Source organism: Anas acuta, chromosome Z (genome assembly GCF_963932015.1).
Source record: "Anas acuta chromosome Z, bAnaAcu1.1, whole genome shotgun sequence".
Lineage (NCBI taxonomy): Eukaryota > Metazoa > Chordata > Aves > Anseriformes > Anatidae > Anas > Anas acuta.
The window spans coordinates 56,705,392-56,722,262 of NC_089017.1; the positions used below are offsets into that span (position 1 = coordinate 56,705,392).

A 16,871-nucleotide genomic window follows, 5' to 3' on the forward strand; every position below is an offset into this window, starting at 1 on the left:
GCAGGTGATCCCAAGCTGCATTCCTGACATCTATGCTGCAAAGTCATCAAATGTGACATGTTATTCTACCAGTCTGTAATGAACATAAACAAGAGTTTGAGTTGAGGATGTTGGTTTAGAATCAAGCTCAAAGTGTTAGTCCTTGGATATGTTTTTGTCTGCAAGTGTTTCCACTGTTTCCCAGACAATGTCTCCAGCAAGCTAGCTGTTTGTTTCATTTGTTCTGTTCTGTTTTGTTTTCTCAGTAAGGTTTCTTAGAGAGATAAGATTGAAGTGATCGTATTGCCTGCCCATCCATCCCTCCCCTTTGCTTGTCCAGAGCTTTTACCTTGTCTACCACGATGCATGAACTTGGTCATAGGCACAGTTGTTTCAAAGACATTCTGCTGCTAGACCTGTTGTGAAAACAGAGAGCTAAGTATTTGGACGAGAACATGCTTCCACCTGCACTATGACCTCCACAACTAGATATGGAGCCATATCAGCCAGAAGGAAGTTTCCTTCACAGCTGCTGCTTCTTACACTATCTGGACTCTTACTTTTACTCTTACTTGCCTTTCCTGCATTAGCACAAAAAAAAAAAAAAAATAAAAATAAAATTTTGGAGATCACCTTTGCCATCTGATGTCTTCGTTTCCAGAAACTACCCTGAATCACCTTTATGAGAACTGTCCACACTGCGAGCATGGGTGTTGCAGTCAGGCCAGATACGTCCCTTCTACGTCAATAACCAAATCTGTCAAGTTAAGAACATGGAATTAATGAAAAGGAAATCCTTCTATTTTGATCTGAGTTCACTTTTTTTTTTTTTTTCTAGACCAAGAAGAACCAGCAAAAGTCGGGTGAAAAATGAAATGAAAAATGTTAAGGCCAGGCAGCTTGCTCACTGCAAGTGCTAATCTGAAAGCAGATGGAGTGCATCTTCATACACTCCATCCTGAGACACTCCACTCAACAGGCCAGACCAGCTGATGAAGTGCATTGCTGTCCTGAAGTTTCATGTGATGGGCTACTTTTAAGTCTCTTGTTTATGCGGTAGTACTTGAGGTCTATGGCAGGACCACAGCACACTCTTATTTGTCTACCCTTCTTTCTTGATCGTGTGTGGGAAAGAGAGAACGTGCAGAGGCCCTCAGCCACATGTTGCACCTGTCACTCTGTGCAGCTACATCACTGAGTCAAAGTACCAGACTTCATGCTTGTGAAAGGACTTGACACAAACTACAGAAGACTAAAATGAAGCATCCAAACACTTACAGAAGGGTGGGCCCTCTCGATGCACCTCAACGTGGGATCCACAAGTCCTCACGTGGTTTCATCCAGCACACTTCTCTGTCCCTCCTCGCTCAACTTGCTCAGAGGCAGCTGTTCCCAAGGTGTCGCAGTGACATCATTCAATTCTGTTTCTGAAGTCATCACCGTAGGCCCCTGGCAGGGGCAACACAACACTCTCTGTTGCTAATGCGAATGTCTCAGAAACAAGTAGAGAAGTACCACTCTCCCCAAGCTGACTTTAATTGGAGTAGTTCCAAAATTATTCTCTGCCCCCCTACATCTGTGGAAGGTGTGTGAGAAATCTTTTCCTTAAGAAAGGATTACAAGCCAAAAAAAGCTTGCTTCTGATACGTTCCCCTTACTTTTCGAGCTGTTCACCTTTGATTTCCAAGGAAGAAAAAAGAAGGTGAAATCAACAATTCTCCTCCTCCGAGTTGGGAATATGAAATAAGCCCAATTATTTAGGAAGCCTGAAAAAGGAAACTATACATTTCCTTGTTAAACACCTTGTTGCTTCCGAAAACTTTTCCAGTACTTTGCAGCTGCAGTGCTTTTCGGTGGGTGGGCAGCCGAGCTCCATCACGGCCACTCTCTCCCTCCCCCTCCTCAAAGAGAAAGGGAGAGAAAATACGATGCAAAGGGCTCAAGGGTTGAGACAAGGACAGGGAGATCGCTCAACAAGGATCGTGATGGGCAAAGCAGACTCAGCATAGGGAGACAGGAAGATTTCCGGCCTAACTACTACTACTCCCAGGCTAGACAAGTGAGAACCAAAGGAAAGAAACCAAAACCACCTTCCTTCCCCCCATCTGAGCTCTTCCAGCTCCTCCCCCCGTGCAGCGCAGGGGAACAGGGGGACTGGACTGGGGGTTGTGGTCAGTCTGTAGCACTTCATCTCCACCACTCCTTCTCGGTCCCTCTCTGCCCCTGCTCCACGTGGGCTCCTCTCCACGGGCTGCAGCTCTGGCCCGGGGCCTGCTCCTGCGGGGGCTCTCCATGGGCCGCAGCCTCCTCCAGGCCACATCCACCTGCTCCAGCGGGGGCTCCTCCACCCATGGGGGGGCTGCAGCGTGGAGATCTGCTCCATGGGGGACCCATGGGCTGCAGGGGGACAGCCTGCTCCACCAGGGGCCTCTCCCTGCACAGCCCGCAGGGGAACTGCTGCTGCCTGCCTGCCTGCAGCACCTCCTGCCCTCCTGCGGCACTCACCTGGGGGCTGCAGGGCTGCTTCTCACCCCCGTCTCCCAGCTGCTGTTGCACAGCAGTATTTTTCCCTTTCTTTCCTCTGCTGTCCCAGAGGCCCACCCAGCATCGCTCCCTGGCTCAGCTCTGGCCAGCAGCAGGTCCCTTTTGGAGCAGCTTGAGCTGGCTCTGCTCTGACATGAGGCAGCTGCTGGGCTCTGCTCACAGATGCCACCTCTGCAGCCCCTCCTCGCTACCACAACCTTGCCATGTAAACCCAGCACAGTAACTGAAATGTGGAGGAGGGAATCATGCGTCTTTAAGTCACACAAGCAGTAGAAATTCTAGGATATTATGAGTGTATACCATTTTGTGCAGTAAAGCAACAGAGGATCTTTTTCACCATGTCCTCTCTTAAATAAACATTTCTCATTCTAATTTCACACTAGCCTTACTGCCTTAAATATTTATAAGTACATAACTCATCTTAATAGGACCATTAATAACCACAGCCAACACCTATCAGGTTACAAATTCGCTATGATACCTAAAACAAAAATGTATCACTACGTCATTTTTCTAATAAAGGGACTGAAAAAATATAAATCCTTTGCTCTTTCGGTAACCCGAGCTTGTATGTTACTAGATCATCAGTGATTCTTGCATCACATTTGACGAGATAGTAAATCTTACAACATTAACCACTAAAATATTTTTAAAAAAATCACAGAAAGACTGTAACTATTTTGTAATCAACTCTGACACAATACACTTAAGAAGTTAGTGCATAAAGGATATATTTTTTTCATAATTCAATAGACAGAGGATATTTCTCAAAGTAAAAAACAAGCCTGCAAATACTGCTACATAGTAAAAGTGCCCCTGAAGAGGGCAAGATAAGAATGCATAATTGTATTTGAATACGCAGGTGTATTTTAGCATTAAGCTCTGCTGCCTCTTAATGCTTCTCATTAAAAAAAAATATGTAGGTATTTGGGCATGTGGTGATAGAAGGAAATAATTCTCATCTGAGGAATATTTGCTTGGCATAAGCCTTTGCCAGAAGGTATTTCTGAGGCCAACCCTGAAAAGAGGTTTTAAGAAGTCTTACAAGTTATTAACTTTAATAAGAAAATCTACGGCTAGTAGTTTTTATAAAAAGGTATAAGTTCACATACATGAACTACCAGGTAAAAGAATGTAGACTGAAACAAACTCAAAACCTGTTTTGGATGTAATTTTTTTCAGAATGATTTGTTGTATGTTCCCACTGTACTTTTACATCTAATATTGGCCTGAGCTTGTGCTAGAGTACCAAACTGGGTGAAGAGCTGCCTAAAAGCAAGTGAGCATTTCCTCTGCTCACAGACACAGACCTTGCTGTAAAGATTCTTTCTCAAAAATATGAGACAAGACAAATCTAACGGACCTATGTCTTTGACCACATTACACAGTGAGTAGTTATTGACTGAGAAGCAAGTATGCTGAGAGCACTCCTAAGGGGAAAAGAGAAGCTGTCAAAACTGCACTTTGCAATTACAATTTCTCCTTGCCTACATGAACATAATAAACCACAGAAGTGAAAACAATGGCAGCATTTATATGGCATTAGGCCCTTCTGCTTGTATGGCAATACTGAAGAGGCACTACACGTGTAATACATATACGAGGTACACAATATACAGATATACACACACACAACACATTCCAAATTGTGATGAACATTCCAAACTGTGATGATTACAATTCCAAATTGTGATGAATATGTTCATCACAATTTTTCTCAAGAATCCCTTTGGCTCGTTAGTCATGGTCTGTTTGCTTGTTCTGTTACATGCTGTTTAATTTTTCACCCCGTGTTTCATGGGTTTATTCTGCTCCTCTTTTCTTAGTATGTCTTGAATGGAAACCACATACAACAGACTTGAATTTGTGACTTTGAATTTCATGATGATTTACTGAGATTAATCATAACAATACACATGTCAAACTCTCACTGACAACCAACCAAAACTCAGGACTGCTAAATCCCATATATTTATTCATTATCTAACCCACAGATCCACATGCCTGTTTCTGAAGGCAAGAGTGTGCTGCTCCTCACAGAGCAGAGAACAGAGGGAGCATGCCACAGCTCTATTGCTGTGAAAAAGCAGGCTCTTCAGCAACAGCAGGCACGGTGCATTTCGTTATCAGCTTCCACCTTCTGGCCCTGGGCAGTTCCTGGGCCTGCCCCATGACGTGCTGATACAGCCGTGTTTGGGTGTCAAGTCCTCCAGTGAGTGTGTGCTGTGCAGCCTGACCAGGGTTGCGGCTTGCACCTGGAGAGTGAGAGCTGCCGGGCAGCCTCGAGGTGGTCTAGAATCACCCTTTTTGGGTTTGGAAGTGTGTTTTCATAATCTGGAATCCAGTCAGCAGAACACTGGGGCTTAAGGCACAATTTTGTTTTCACTCTTTGTTTTCATACACTCAGCGCATATTTCAAACAGCCAGGACTAGGACTTGTTGGAGCACGCAGCATATGGGTAGCAGCTACTTATCATGAAAATGTTTCTCCTGCTTCACTGTAGTGTTGAATTACTCTGTGTTCGGTAGATATTTTTACCTAAATCCTTACTCCTCCAATGTGTATCTGTAGTCTGAGAATGATATATTAGATGCCTGATTTTTTTTTTTTTTTGGCATATTGATAGTGAAAAGCTGTAACAAGCAGATAGTTTATATCATGCTCAGTGTGCCTGCACCCCACTCATCTTTACAATGTGTTAAATTCAAACACTGCTAGTTTAGTGAGCCAAGCTTCCCTTTATTTCACTAATATTTTATGAGTTCCTGTCTTAAACACCTGGAGACAAACTAACCTCTGGTGTAATTCTAGCAAGAGTTATGCTAGCTGTGAGTTCAGGCTGCACTCCTTAAAATGCAGCTTCATTTTCCAGCAGGAGTATATAACAATGATTCTTTCTTTCCCAATGTGTGTACTCTTTTTTTTGAAACATGTCTTTTTACTTGACTAAAATAGCATCTTCCTCATTTTTCACAAAAAATAGCATTGGAGAGTCAACACAGCAATGGAAGAAGCAAGCCATGCATTAAGAAATTTGTTATGCTGGATGCACTTGGGCCCCATCATACTCTTAACTTTCCATACAAAACCTATCATAATAGCAAATTACTATGCTTGTGAGCTGTTGTGTACACAAGATTGCAAATTTGATATCAGAACAGGGTCTGAAGAATAATTTTGCAGAATCACATGCTTTTTCTGTAGGAAAGCAAGATGATGCTGTTAAGACATGGGAACTGGTAACAGATCTGTGTTCATAATTATGGAAGTCTAATGTGACTCTTTCAAGTCTGCTATGGTCAGTCTCGTGGTGGTGGTTATCAAGCTGATGGCTAGCTAAACTCAACCACACTGCTCTCTCACTCCCCCTACTCCCCCTGCTGAAACGAGCAGGGGGAGAAAACAGGATGATGAAAAAGGGCTCACATGTTGAGATAAGCACAGCTTAATTATAGTGAAAAACAAGCAAAGTCTGCACAGAAGCAAAAGGAGAAAACAGTTATTCTCTACTTCCCAACAAGCAGTGTTCAGCCATGTCTCAGGAAGGAGGGCCTCAATGTGTTGCAAGTTGCTTAGGAGGACAGGCGCTTTCCTAACAAGAGCCCCTTCCCCAAAAGTCCCTTCGGGCATTTTGGGCCAGCTGCCCCGGTGCATTCCCTCCCCAGGGCTTCCCACCCCATCCTGCTGGCTCTGTGGGGCTGGGGGCCAGCCCTGGTGCTGTGCCAGCTCTGCCCCACTGCAGACAAAACAACTGGGGCCTGGGGCCGCAGGTGCGGGGCACAGCGCTGCATGGGCTGCTGCGGGACGGCAAGCTCCATCCCAGCCAGGCCCAGCACACAACGTGACTGCTGATACCAAGGCATGGGATCTTTATCTTCCTAAGGTACACAGCTTAATTCTCAGAGCAGAATTATGCTGAAGTGAGCTTTGCATACTGCTTTGGTAGAGCTCTCTTTAAGAGGTATTCTTCAGGCACCTACACTCTACACTGTTTATTTGCTATCTATTGGCCCAGTTGTCCACTTAAGTTCACACTTGAGGAATAGTTTGCTCTGGGTCCAAGTGTTCTCCTGACTAAATGATGACCACAAAGTAGCAGCCATCAAAAGTGAATCCTGTGCCATGTCTAAAAGCCTTTTTTTTTTTTTTTAATTATTATTATTTTTTTTTAACTTAGCCTCTGTGTAGGCTTGTTTCACCCAAGGGGTTACTTACTGGTCTAAAGAATATATAAGGAATGGACAAATTTCCCATACAGCAAAAGGACAAAACAACTTCCTGTGGAGTTCCATCTTGAAAAATTATTTAAATTTTACAAAATCTAGAGCAAGTAGTACTTTATGGTGAGGAGAGTGAGGACTGTGATGATCTTACCCATTCGTATTTACTGTCACTCAGCTAAATTACGTAATTTATGGCTGGATGGACATCAGTGCTTCTTCTTTTGGTCACTGCCAATTGCAGACTATTACAAGGACATACAATTCAGCAGCCTAATGCTGAAACAAAGCAACACAAAACATTTTTATTCATTCTACAATACAATTTTATATTTATAATGATTATTCGTGCTTTCATTAACTGAATATTCACCAGCAGCACCAACAGCGTGCTGCCGGTACCTGTGGGGTAAATTAGATGGAGTTACGGGATAAGCTGCGTGACCCCTGCCAGTGCACGTCGGCGTGCCCTCCCCCTGCCGTTAACGGCCGTTAACGGTCGCCAACGGCCGCCCCTCGGCGGGAGGAGCCGGCGGCCGCCCCTCCCCGCGCGCTGCCGTCACGACGCTGCCCCCGCCCGCCCCCTGCCCGGTGCCGGTCTCCCCGCGGTGCTCGCAGCCATGGCCCGGCCCTGCGCTGCCGGTGGCGGTGCCGGTGGCGGTGGGGGCGGTGGCGGCTTCCCCCGGCAGCCCGGCGGCCCGCAGGGGGGCTCCTCGTCGGGCCGCGGGCGCGGCCGGGCGCTGAAGGATATCCGCGTGGACGAGGAGGTGGAGATCGCCGTCAGCGCGGCCCTGGAGCGGTTCCGATACGGGGACGAGAAAGGTGCGCGCAGGGGGACGGGGGGGGGGGGGCTGGGCACGGCCGGAGCAACGCCTCCTCGCTCCTTCTTCTTGTTTATTTTTTTTTTTTTTTTGTCTTAGAGATGGAGTTCCCTTCTTCCTTTACGAACATCGAGCGGGCCTTCGTGCACCGGCTGTGCCAGTCGCTCGGGCTGGTATCGAAGAGCAGAGGGTAAGCAGCCCGCGGGGCGCCGGGACAAGCGGCCGGGTGAACAAACCCCCTGGCACGCTCGGTGGCTTGTCCATTAATTAACTGCTGCAGCGATTGCTCCAGGGCCTGGAAAGAGTTCCCTGCCCTGCTGTCTGCCCAGGAGGTTTGCACACAATCTGATAGCGCTACAGGTAAAATGCCAGAAGAGCGCTTCTTAGAAGTGCTAGAGAACAGGATTCATACATGGGTATTCACAATTTCCGCCCCCCCCTCCCCCTCCTTCTCTGATCTTTCGAAGAAGGAATCCGTGTTTATTGACCTGATAAGCTTGCATAAAAACTGAGAACCTGATTCCTGGGCAAGCTAAAGTGAAAAAAAAAAACAAAAACAATGAGAAAAGGGAAAGTTGAAGGACAAACCCAGAAATTTAGGATCCTGCGTGTAACCTGTGTGTGGGTGTGTGTGTGTAGAGTGTTGTAAAACTGCAGCAGTATTTGCTGTTACTCATTTCTGGTGGTGCTTTGTGATCCTTGCTAAAGGAGTGTAACCTGCTAATTCTCTGAACTGTGCTTACCTGCCTTATTTCCGTGGGTGCTGTTCAGGTCAACTTGTTATGAATGAGTAGCTTGATTTCAGGAGAGTTTATTGAATTGCTTGAATGGTTTCCAGATGAAGTTACGCTACTCTACACTGGTTCTCATCTTGGGGTAGCACAGCTGATTTTTGCTGAAGATACCTGGGCCAATAAATTTAGTTGAACTTGTGTATCTTTGCATCATATTTTGGGAATGTGAAGTGTTAGAAAGCTTTAGCACAAGTGCCGAAACAGTCAGCAGGAAGACACTTGAGCTATACTGTACCTATTCCGAACAGTAAACCCTGCTTGAATCCCCACTGATTCCTCATAGAGCTTCCTAAGTGTTTCTGAGTGACTCCCAAGTATGGTATACTGTTTGCAGTGTTTTTTGGAGCCTTCAGGGTGACTTGAAAATTGGAAAATAGTTGAAATTTAATCAGATGGGGAAAGAAAAAAAAAAAAGAGTGTTCCCTTAGAAAGGCTAAACCTTCTTTTTTTTTCTTTGACTATGATAATACATTGCACATTATGGAAACATAACTCTCCTTTTAAAATAAATTCAAGTATTCTTAGACTTAGTGTCCCCAGATTAGCTCCATAATGACACTTGCAATAATTTTTGAAATTACCTGTCTTTAACAGCTTGATTGATATAAACTTCCATCACTGTATTTCTAAATAGAGTATAATTTTAATATTAATATTCATTACTGTGCCTGTGGCAATGAGTGCATAAATAAGGAAAACTGTTTCTTGGGAACCACAGGTCAATGCTGTGTGTCCTTATTTTTTTTTTTTTCTTTACATTAAGGAAGCACATATTGAATACTTAAAGAAACTGTATTATAAACTCTTCATAGCAACTATGTTCTCCTGTGGACGGTTGTGGTGGGTTGACCTTAGATAGCAGACAGGTTCCCACTTCACCTATCTCTCACTTTCCCACCTCACCAGGAGGGGGAGAAAATACAATGAAAAAATTTGTGGGTTGAGATAAGGACAGGGAGTTCACTCACTGATTATTGTCACAGGTAAAATCAACTCAACTTGGGGAAGATGATTTTATTGTCAATTAATAACAGTAAGGCAGTGAGAACTAAAACTGAAAATCCTTTCCCTGCCATGTGCCTCCTTCTGTCTCCTCTCTCTGTGCAGGAGGATGAGGAGTGGGGGCTGTGGTCAGTCCATGATTCTTCATCTCTGCTGCTCCTTCCTCCTGACTCTCTTCTTTCCCAGTGTGGGGTCCCTCCCATGCTGTACAAATCCTTGATGAGCTGCTACAACACAGGCCATGAGAAGGGCTGCAGTTTTTTCATACCGGAGGGTGCAGTCCTTTAGGAACAGACTTCTCCAGCATGGGTGCATCATGTGCTGCAGTTCTTGCTGGAAACCTGCTCCTGCGGGGGCTCTCCATGGGCCGCAGCCTCCTCTAGGCCACATCCACCTGCTCCACCGGGGGCTCCTCCACCCATGGGGGGGCTGCAGCGTGGAGATCTGCTCCATGGGGGACCCATGGGCTGCAGGGGGACAGCCTGCTCCACCAGGGGCCTCTCCCTGCACAGCCCGCAGGGGAACTGCTGCTGCCTGCCTGCCTGCCTGCAGCACCTCCTGCCCTCCTGCTGCACTCACCTGGGAGGCTGCAGGGCTGCTTCTCTCACATTGTCTCACCCCACTCTTCCAGCTGCTGTTTTTCTCCTTGCTTTTCTGTTACTTCTATTTGTTAATTTTTAACTTCTAAATCTCTTTCCTATCTAGAAATGATTTTTGTGTAATACCTCTCAGTATCGATTGATAACGGTGATTGGCGGAATTCACTATCTTTTGGGAAGCAAATGTAACGATCAACTTTAAATAAATAAATAAATAATGTAGCAGACCAGCATTATATTATGGAGACCTAATTGTGGTGTGCTGGGCATAGGCATGCAAAGCCTGCAATGTCTCTGCACTGTTACCCTAAGGTAACCTTAAGGTAACAGTGGGAGGCTTTGGTGTTGGATACTGAGGATGCTTCTCTCACTTTGATTATGTGTTACTTGACAAAGGACGCTATCTGGAAATTTCTAGTTATAACCTTTTATTCGAAACTAATCTGACAGCAGTCTTGGAAGAATTACAGTGAAATAGCATTGCATAGAGGTAGATAAGTTACTTATTCCTATTTTTTTCCTCTCCCAGAAAAGGATCAAATCGATACCTGACTGTAAGGAAGAAAGATGGATCAGAAGTAATTCATGCAGTAATGACTTGTTGTTTGGTTCCAACGACAAAACATGCCATTCAGAGGTTGATTCAGAGATTTCCTGTCACAAGCAAAGAACGAACAGAACTTCTGCCAAAGACTGAGCGAGGAAATGCATTTGCTGTGGAAGCTGGTAAGTACAGTGTATCTGATGTGGACTTGTGCATCAGTATGGCTTAGGGGAGAAAAATACCACACGAACACAACACCACAACACAACCCAGCCACATAAAACCACACTGATTTCAGTCTCATCTTGCATTCCAATGGAGAGACCTCTCCCTAGATAAAGCTATTAATTGACTTGATCTTCAGTTCTTAATACAGCGTGGCTTCAGACTGGTTTCATGAAGAAGTATTACTTAGGCAATCGTGCCATGCACATTCTGATGTCTCCCTTGTGCAGAGTTAATTTTGAATCTTTTAGCCACTTCAAAACAAATTCTTACAAGTTCTGTGAAATGGAACTGAAGAGAGAAATGCTACCAAGTCCACTGCATAAGAATAGCCTGTGAGGAAGTGAGGTTGTTCTTCTTGTAGATATTCATGTTCTTGATAACACAGGTTTAATTTTGTCTCGTCTTCTAGCTGTAAACTTGTTTCCAAAGAGCTTAACATCCAGACTTTTTGATTCCCAGAACATCAAAGAGTCCGCTGGAAGGCATGCTTCTGATATGTTTTATTTTTATTATTATTTTTTAAAAACAATCCTTTGAATAAGGTTATTGCTTTAACAGTTGTATGCAAGAGTTTCATTATATTTCTGTGCTCAAAGATGTGCAAAGGTGTGCTGCACTTCTATCAATATGGGTAGAATAGGAAAATAGCCTATTTCATTGGGTATTTCAGATTTATGATGGTTCATGCTCCAAGTGGTTTCTTTTCTAGTTTTCTTTAAATGATGTTTTAGTTCTACATTTTTTGACTGTAATCTGTTAGCCTATGTCTGTCTTGGTAAGATGATGCTTCTTATAATGTAATCTGTTAAACATGTTTATGTTTAACATGTAAACATAATGTTTATGTAAACATGTTTACATGCCATTGGATTTACAGAAGGCTTTTTATTCTTCCGGGAAAAAAAAGGGGATTTTAGAACAGCATTTTGAATTTGAAGTAATTATGAATTCTGAATGTATGCAGTTTCCTTGAATACTTTGCATTTCTTTCTAATCCGTGGTAATGTTATATTTGGGTTTAGGGTTCTAGATACAGTGTAGTTGACTTCTGTTACTTAAGATCAATCTTGCAGACTGGAACATCAAGTTATATAGAAGTTACTGATAGGAAGTAATAGAAGAACAGGCAGAATGAAAGAGTGGATATGAATCACTGCTGAGTTACTTCTCAGAAGTAATTTTTCAAGGCCAGGCTGGATGTGGCTCTGAGCAGGCTGAGTGGTTGGCATCTCTGCCCAGAGCAGGGGGGTTGAAGCTAGATGATCTTTAAGGTCCTTTTCAACCCAGGCCATTCTATGAAGTAATATTTTTCAGTTTGGAAAAACTTATTTCTCTTCATTTAACTATGCAGTGAATATTTCTAGGCAAACTGTGGAGGTGTGAATGCGTAAACATGAAAAAAAAAAACCACCAGGCTGTTTTTCTCAAGTTTAGTTTCTATTTCTTTTTGTTTTTCATGACATTTTTTGACTTTGAGTAAAGTACTGGAAGCTTTGTTTAAAACATTTGTGGAAGTAGCAACTCCTTTAAACGATATTTATTTCAAGCACCATAACAGAATATGGAACTATAAACATTTCATATAAATACATGATGGGTGCATTGCTTTATCTGTAGGGATGCATACCAGGTCAGGAATGCTTCACCATCATACAAAAATGAACAATATTTTAATGACCTTCTTTGGTATCTGTTTCTTCGCATACATACCTAAACTATTAATTCTTTCCACAGAAAACAGAGAAATCAACAAGGCAAGTGGACGGCTGAACAGTGGTATCCCTCAGGTTCCTGTGAAAAGAGGGGAATCGGAGTTCGATTATTTCAGGCAGTCACTACCAGTTTTTGAAAAACAGGAGGAAATTGTCAAAATAATCAAGGAAAATAAAGTTGTTCTAATTGTGGGAGAGACTGGATCAGGAAAAACTACTCAAGTATGTATATTTATTTCTCTTAAAAAACCTGTTTTTACAAAACTAACACAATTTTTGTAACATGTAAGTAGTAAGGGTTTCTTTGACTTCTCAGGCTTTTATTTTCCTATATAGTAAAGTCTTTGTCTAAATTCACTTTTGTGCTTTTGAAATACTAAGTCCGCAGGTACTTATTAAAAGTGTAAATTGGTCTATGTAATTTTCTGATAGTTACTAGTTTTCATTAAAATAGCTCCATTCTTACCAATTATTTAAGTTATTTTGTTTAGTTCTTTTTCTTCTACAGCTAGTTCTAGTTTTAGTATCAAGAGTAGAATATTGTTATGATGAAAAGAAAGGTTGTTTACAGGTATTTTTATAGATTTCTCTGAAGTGTGAGAGAAGGTTCAGCTTTTTTTTTTTTTGTGAAGCAGATTACATTTCTAAGCTAATAATTTTTTCCTGTCTTCCTGATGTTCCAAGTACATTTCATGTAGTAATTCTGTTGTGAATGCTCTTGCAACGCCGCTAGTACTGAGATGTGGTTAAGTTCGTTCAGTGTGGTTAAAAAAACCCTGTAACTTCATCAAACTAACAAGTAACTTGAAAACACTTCTTATAGATTCCTCAGTTCCTTCTTGATGACTGTTACAAAAATGGAATTCCCTGTCGTATATTTTGCACTCAGCCAAGACGTTTGGCAGCTATTGCTGTGGCTGAACGAGTGGCGGCAGAAAGAAGAGAAAAGATTGGCCAGACAGTTGGTTATCAGATCCGATTAGAAAGCAGGTACTAACAGTATTTCTTTGAGGCAATTGATCTTGTGACGGTATCTTGAATCTCGTGTACATTGAAACTATAGTATATTGGGGATACAACCTAGTAAACAGCCAAATGTATAAAATATAGGTAGGATGTGCAATTTCGGGCAATGGAGTATTTACAGAAGACAGTTTTCCTCCTGTAGTCTGTAGTTCCATGTAGTAGGTTTTCTCACATGTTTTGCAGGTGCATTCACTTCTTTTCAGGGGGGAGAAGGAAACTTCTATTATTTTCAGAGCAAGTCTACATTTTCTTCTCCTTTTTTCTCCCCACATTTTGTCTTGTAATGCTGTAGGCCCCAAAGTTCTGCAAGCTTTAATGGTAGGTAGGAGGGCCAGTGTGCTTTGAGGAGGGCTTTATAGTGACAGTTTATAGGGGATTTAAAAAGGAAAATAAAATAACAAAATATTAATGATGAAGCTGATCATTGTTTACCAGTCTAGTCCGGAATAAATTTAATGTTTGAACTCTTCTTTTTTAAGGTGTTACGTGATACAGGAGTAAAGATTTCTAGGTTGTGTGAGAAATATTTTCCCAAAGCAGACCAGGAATGGATGAAATTCTGGAGGTTGTGTAGGATGTCTAGACTCCCCAACTTGTGTAGATGGATGAGATTCTGGTAGCTGGGAAATGAATGAGAAGATGGCAAAGGGTATGACAGGCTATGTTGTTCATAGAAATGAAGACAGCTAATAAAAATAAGTACAGTTGAACAACAGAGCCAATTTAAAGAAGAATTTGAGTATGTGTACAAAAGCTTAAAAGCTTATTAAGAGATATAAAGATCTAGAAAAGATGAATTGCAAATGAGGTCACAGAATCATGGAATGGCTTGGGTTGGAAGGGACTTGAAAGATCACCTAGTTCCGATCCCTCTACCACAGGCCGGCAGGCACGCTACCTACTAGATCAGGTTGCTCAGGGCCTCATCTAACCTCGTCTTGAACACCTCCAGGGATGGGGCATCCACAGCTTCTCTGGGCAACCTGTGCCAGTGCCTCACCACCCTCTGAGGGAAGAAAGTTAATAATTATTGTATGGAAATACTACAATGGCTGAGTAAGAAGAACAAAGTTGGATCTAAAGAGCAGTTGGAAGCAGTGTGAAAAATGTTCCTTAAAAAGAATAAATAGGATTCTCAAAAGAAAGGACGAAAGAGAGAGAAGGCATTATTTCCAACGTTGGGTAAAAAAAAAAAAAGGGGTCTGTTTATGGTAACACGTGTTTTATTGTTTTAATTTTACTGTTAGATAGCAATGATGATTTCTAGAAGAGGCTGCTGGAGAGGAATACATTTTGGAATATCGAATCCTTGAAATTAGTATGATGTAGGAGGATTTTTGAAAAGCAAGATGAAGCTTAGAAAGTATATGATAAGTAGTGAGTTTATATGCTGTCGAAAAAAGAACTCTAGGGTATGATAGCAAGGACTTTTTTAGAACTTAAGCTGGCAGTACTGGAGAAAGCAGTGGCAACTGCTGTCTTACTTGCACAACTAACTCTGACATAGGTACTAGAATAGTAGCTTTTACAGATCTTGAAACTCTTTAAGAGAAAAAATGATTCATTTGAAAGGATTTCACCTGATTCAGTCAAGTATAGTCAAATGCAAATAGTTCAGTACAAGCATGTTGAAAAACTGGAACTTGTGTGGATTGCTTTACAAAAACAATTTTCTGCTAGACTACAATTTTCTACTAACTAGACAACAGAGGTTCTAAAGATTTTTTCATTTGTTCATATATTTATTTAAATGTGAACCTCACTTTGCTAATGAATCCACTGTCTGAAGTTTTGGAATATAAACACCAACATTCTGTAGGCGTTCTCTGGGAATAGGCATAGTTTTAAACTACGAATTTTTTGTGAGAAGACTGTACTTTTGGTGAGTAGCTGTTCAATACTTTAATTTTCATTAATGAAAAGATAGCATGCATTTAAATGGTGTAAAAGACTGAAGTATCTTTATGAACTGTTCAATAGGGTTTCTCCAAAGACACTGTTAACATTTTGCACTAATGGCATACTACTTCGCACACTAATGACAGGAGACAGTGCTCTATCAACAGTGACACATGTTATTGTGGTAAGAATCCTGTTTTTCATGTGAGATGAAACAACATGTATTGATAATAGAAGATGAGATCCTAGTTTTCTTAATTCTAACATGACTTTTTTTCTAGTTTACTGAGCCCATTTTAACATGTGTGTGTATATATATATATTTTTTTTTATTTTGTAAAAGTATCTTATTGTAAATTCATGCCAATGATTAATTAAGGTATGATGAAGCAGTTGTGGCATACAGAGCTCTATTTTTTTCCTAACTTCCTCTGTCAGAAAGCATAAAAGCCTTAGGCTTATGTGGATATGATTCAGTATGATACTGTTAGAATTTCTTGTATTATATATTAGTTTTTGCAGTAGTTATGTCTGTAGTCTGTTTGTTAGTACAAATGTTTTCAAAATAAGGAGTAGTATAACTTTCAGCAAATTACCAAAGTATTTTTTCGATTGTGATTATTTCCATTATGGAGATTTAGAACTCAGTGAACCAGCAAGTGAATCATCTTGCAAGATTTTTCTCTATTTCTGAAAACGGGAAAAAATAAAAATAATTCTATGTACTTGCCTGTTTAATGGAAGCATGAGAATGTTTTATATAATTTTGACTTCAGCTTCAAAATGTTGTGTTTGGGTTCCTGCTTGATAAATTAATAATGTAGAAGATAAATTAATAATGTGGAAGAAAATAGGAAGAAAAACTAACAATTATAACTTTAATCAGCTGTATACCTTAATTCGTGTTAAGTTTTCTACATGACTTAATCAATTTTTCTGGTTGCGTGGTATATATTTCTTCAAATGCTCATAAATTCTGAAGTGAGAGTGTATTAAAATAAGACGTAGGAACAGTAGTTCTTGTCAGGATCTTGGAGATGAGATTCATTAAAATAGAAGAGTTTCAGAAGTTCACTTTAGCTTCTGAAATCAAGCTGTCTGTGGCTTATACATTAACAGCACAATCTGTTCTGATACTGTTGTGAAACTTTGGAAAAGTTTTCGACTTCTGGATACTTTTTAAAAAAAATCCTTAGATAAACTATTTAGAATACTACATTTTAATGTATCATTAATGTACAAATGAATTATATGTTTTCATTCAAGAAGTTCATATTTGTGAAAGCTTATAATCTTAGATCTGTGGTGTTTATCTGTTGGTTTCTTTTTCTTTTGTTTTAGGATGAAGTACATGAGAGGGATAGATTCAGTGACTTCTTGTTAATAAAACTGAGAGATGTATTGCAGAAACAGAGTAATTTAAAACTAATCATTTCTAGTGCTGCTCTAGATGCGAATCTCTTTATTAGGTATTTTGGAAGTTGCCCCGTAATACACAGTAA

General features: G+C 41.3%; 1 protein-coding gene across 2 annotated transcripts in view; it reads left to right on the forward strand.

Annotated features, from left to right (window-relative positions):
• Positions 1–7,295: 7,295 nt before the first annotated feature.
• Positions 7,296–16,871, forward strand: part of YTHDC2 (YTH N6-methyladenosine RNA binding protein C2) — a 32,340-nt gene continuing 22,764 nt past the window's right edge. The window contains exons 1-7 of one of the 2 annotated variants that reach the window (XM_068666415.1): positions 7,296–7,566; positions 7,665–7,755; positions 10,490–10,686; positions 12,467–12,666; positions 13,268–13,434; positions 15,451–15,553; positions 16,711–16,867. In XM_068666415.1, coding sequence (XP_068522516.1) covers positions 7,365–7,566; positions 7,665–7,755; positions 10,490–10,686; positions 12,467–12,666; positions 13,268–13,434; positions 15,451–15,553; positions 16,711–16,867 — 1,117 coding nt within the window. In that variant the 5' untranslated portion in view covers positions 7,296–7,364. Of the gene's footprint in view, positions 7,567–7,664; positions 7,756–10,489; positions 10,687–12,466; positions 12,667–13,267; positions 13,435–15,450; positions 15,554–16,710; positions 16,868–16,871 lie in introns of those variants that run through there. The other variant, XM_068666417.1, reaches the window with a different exon arrangement.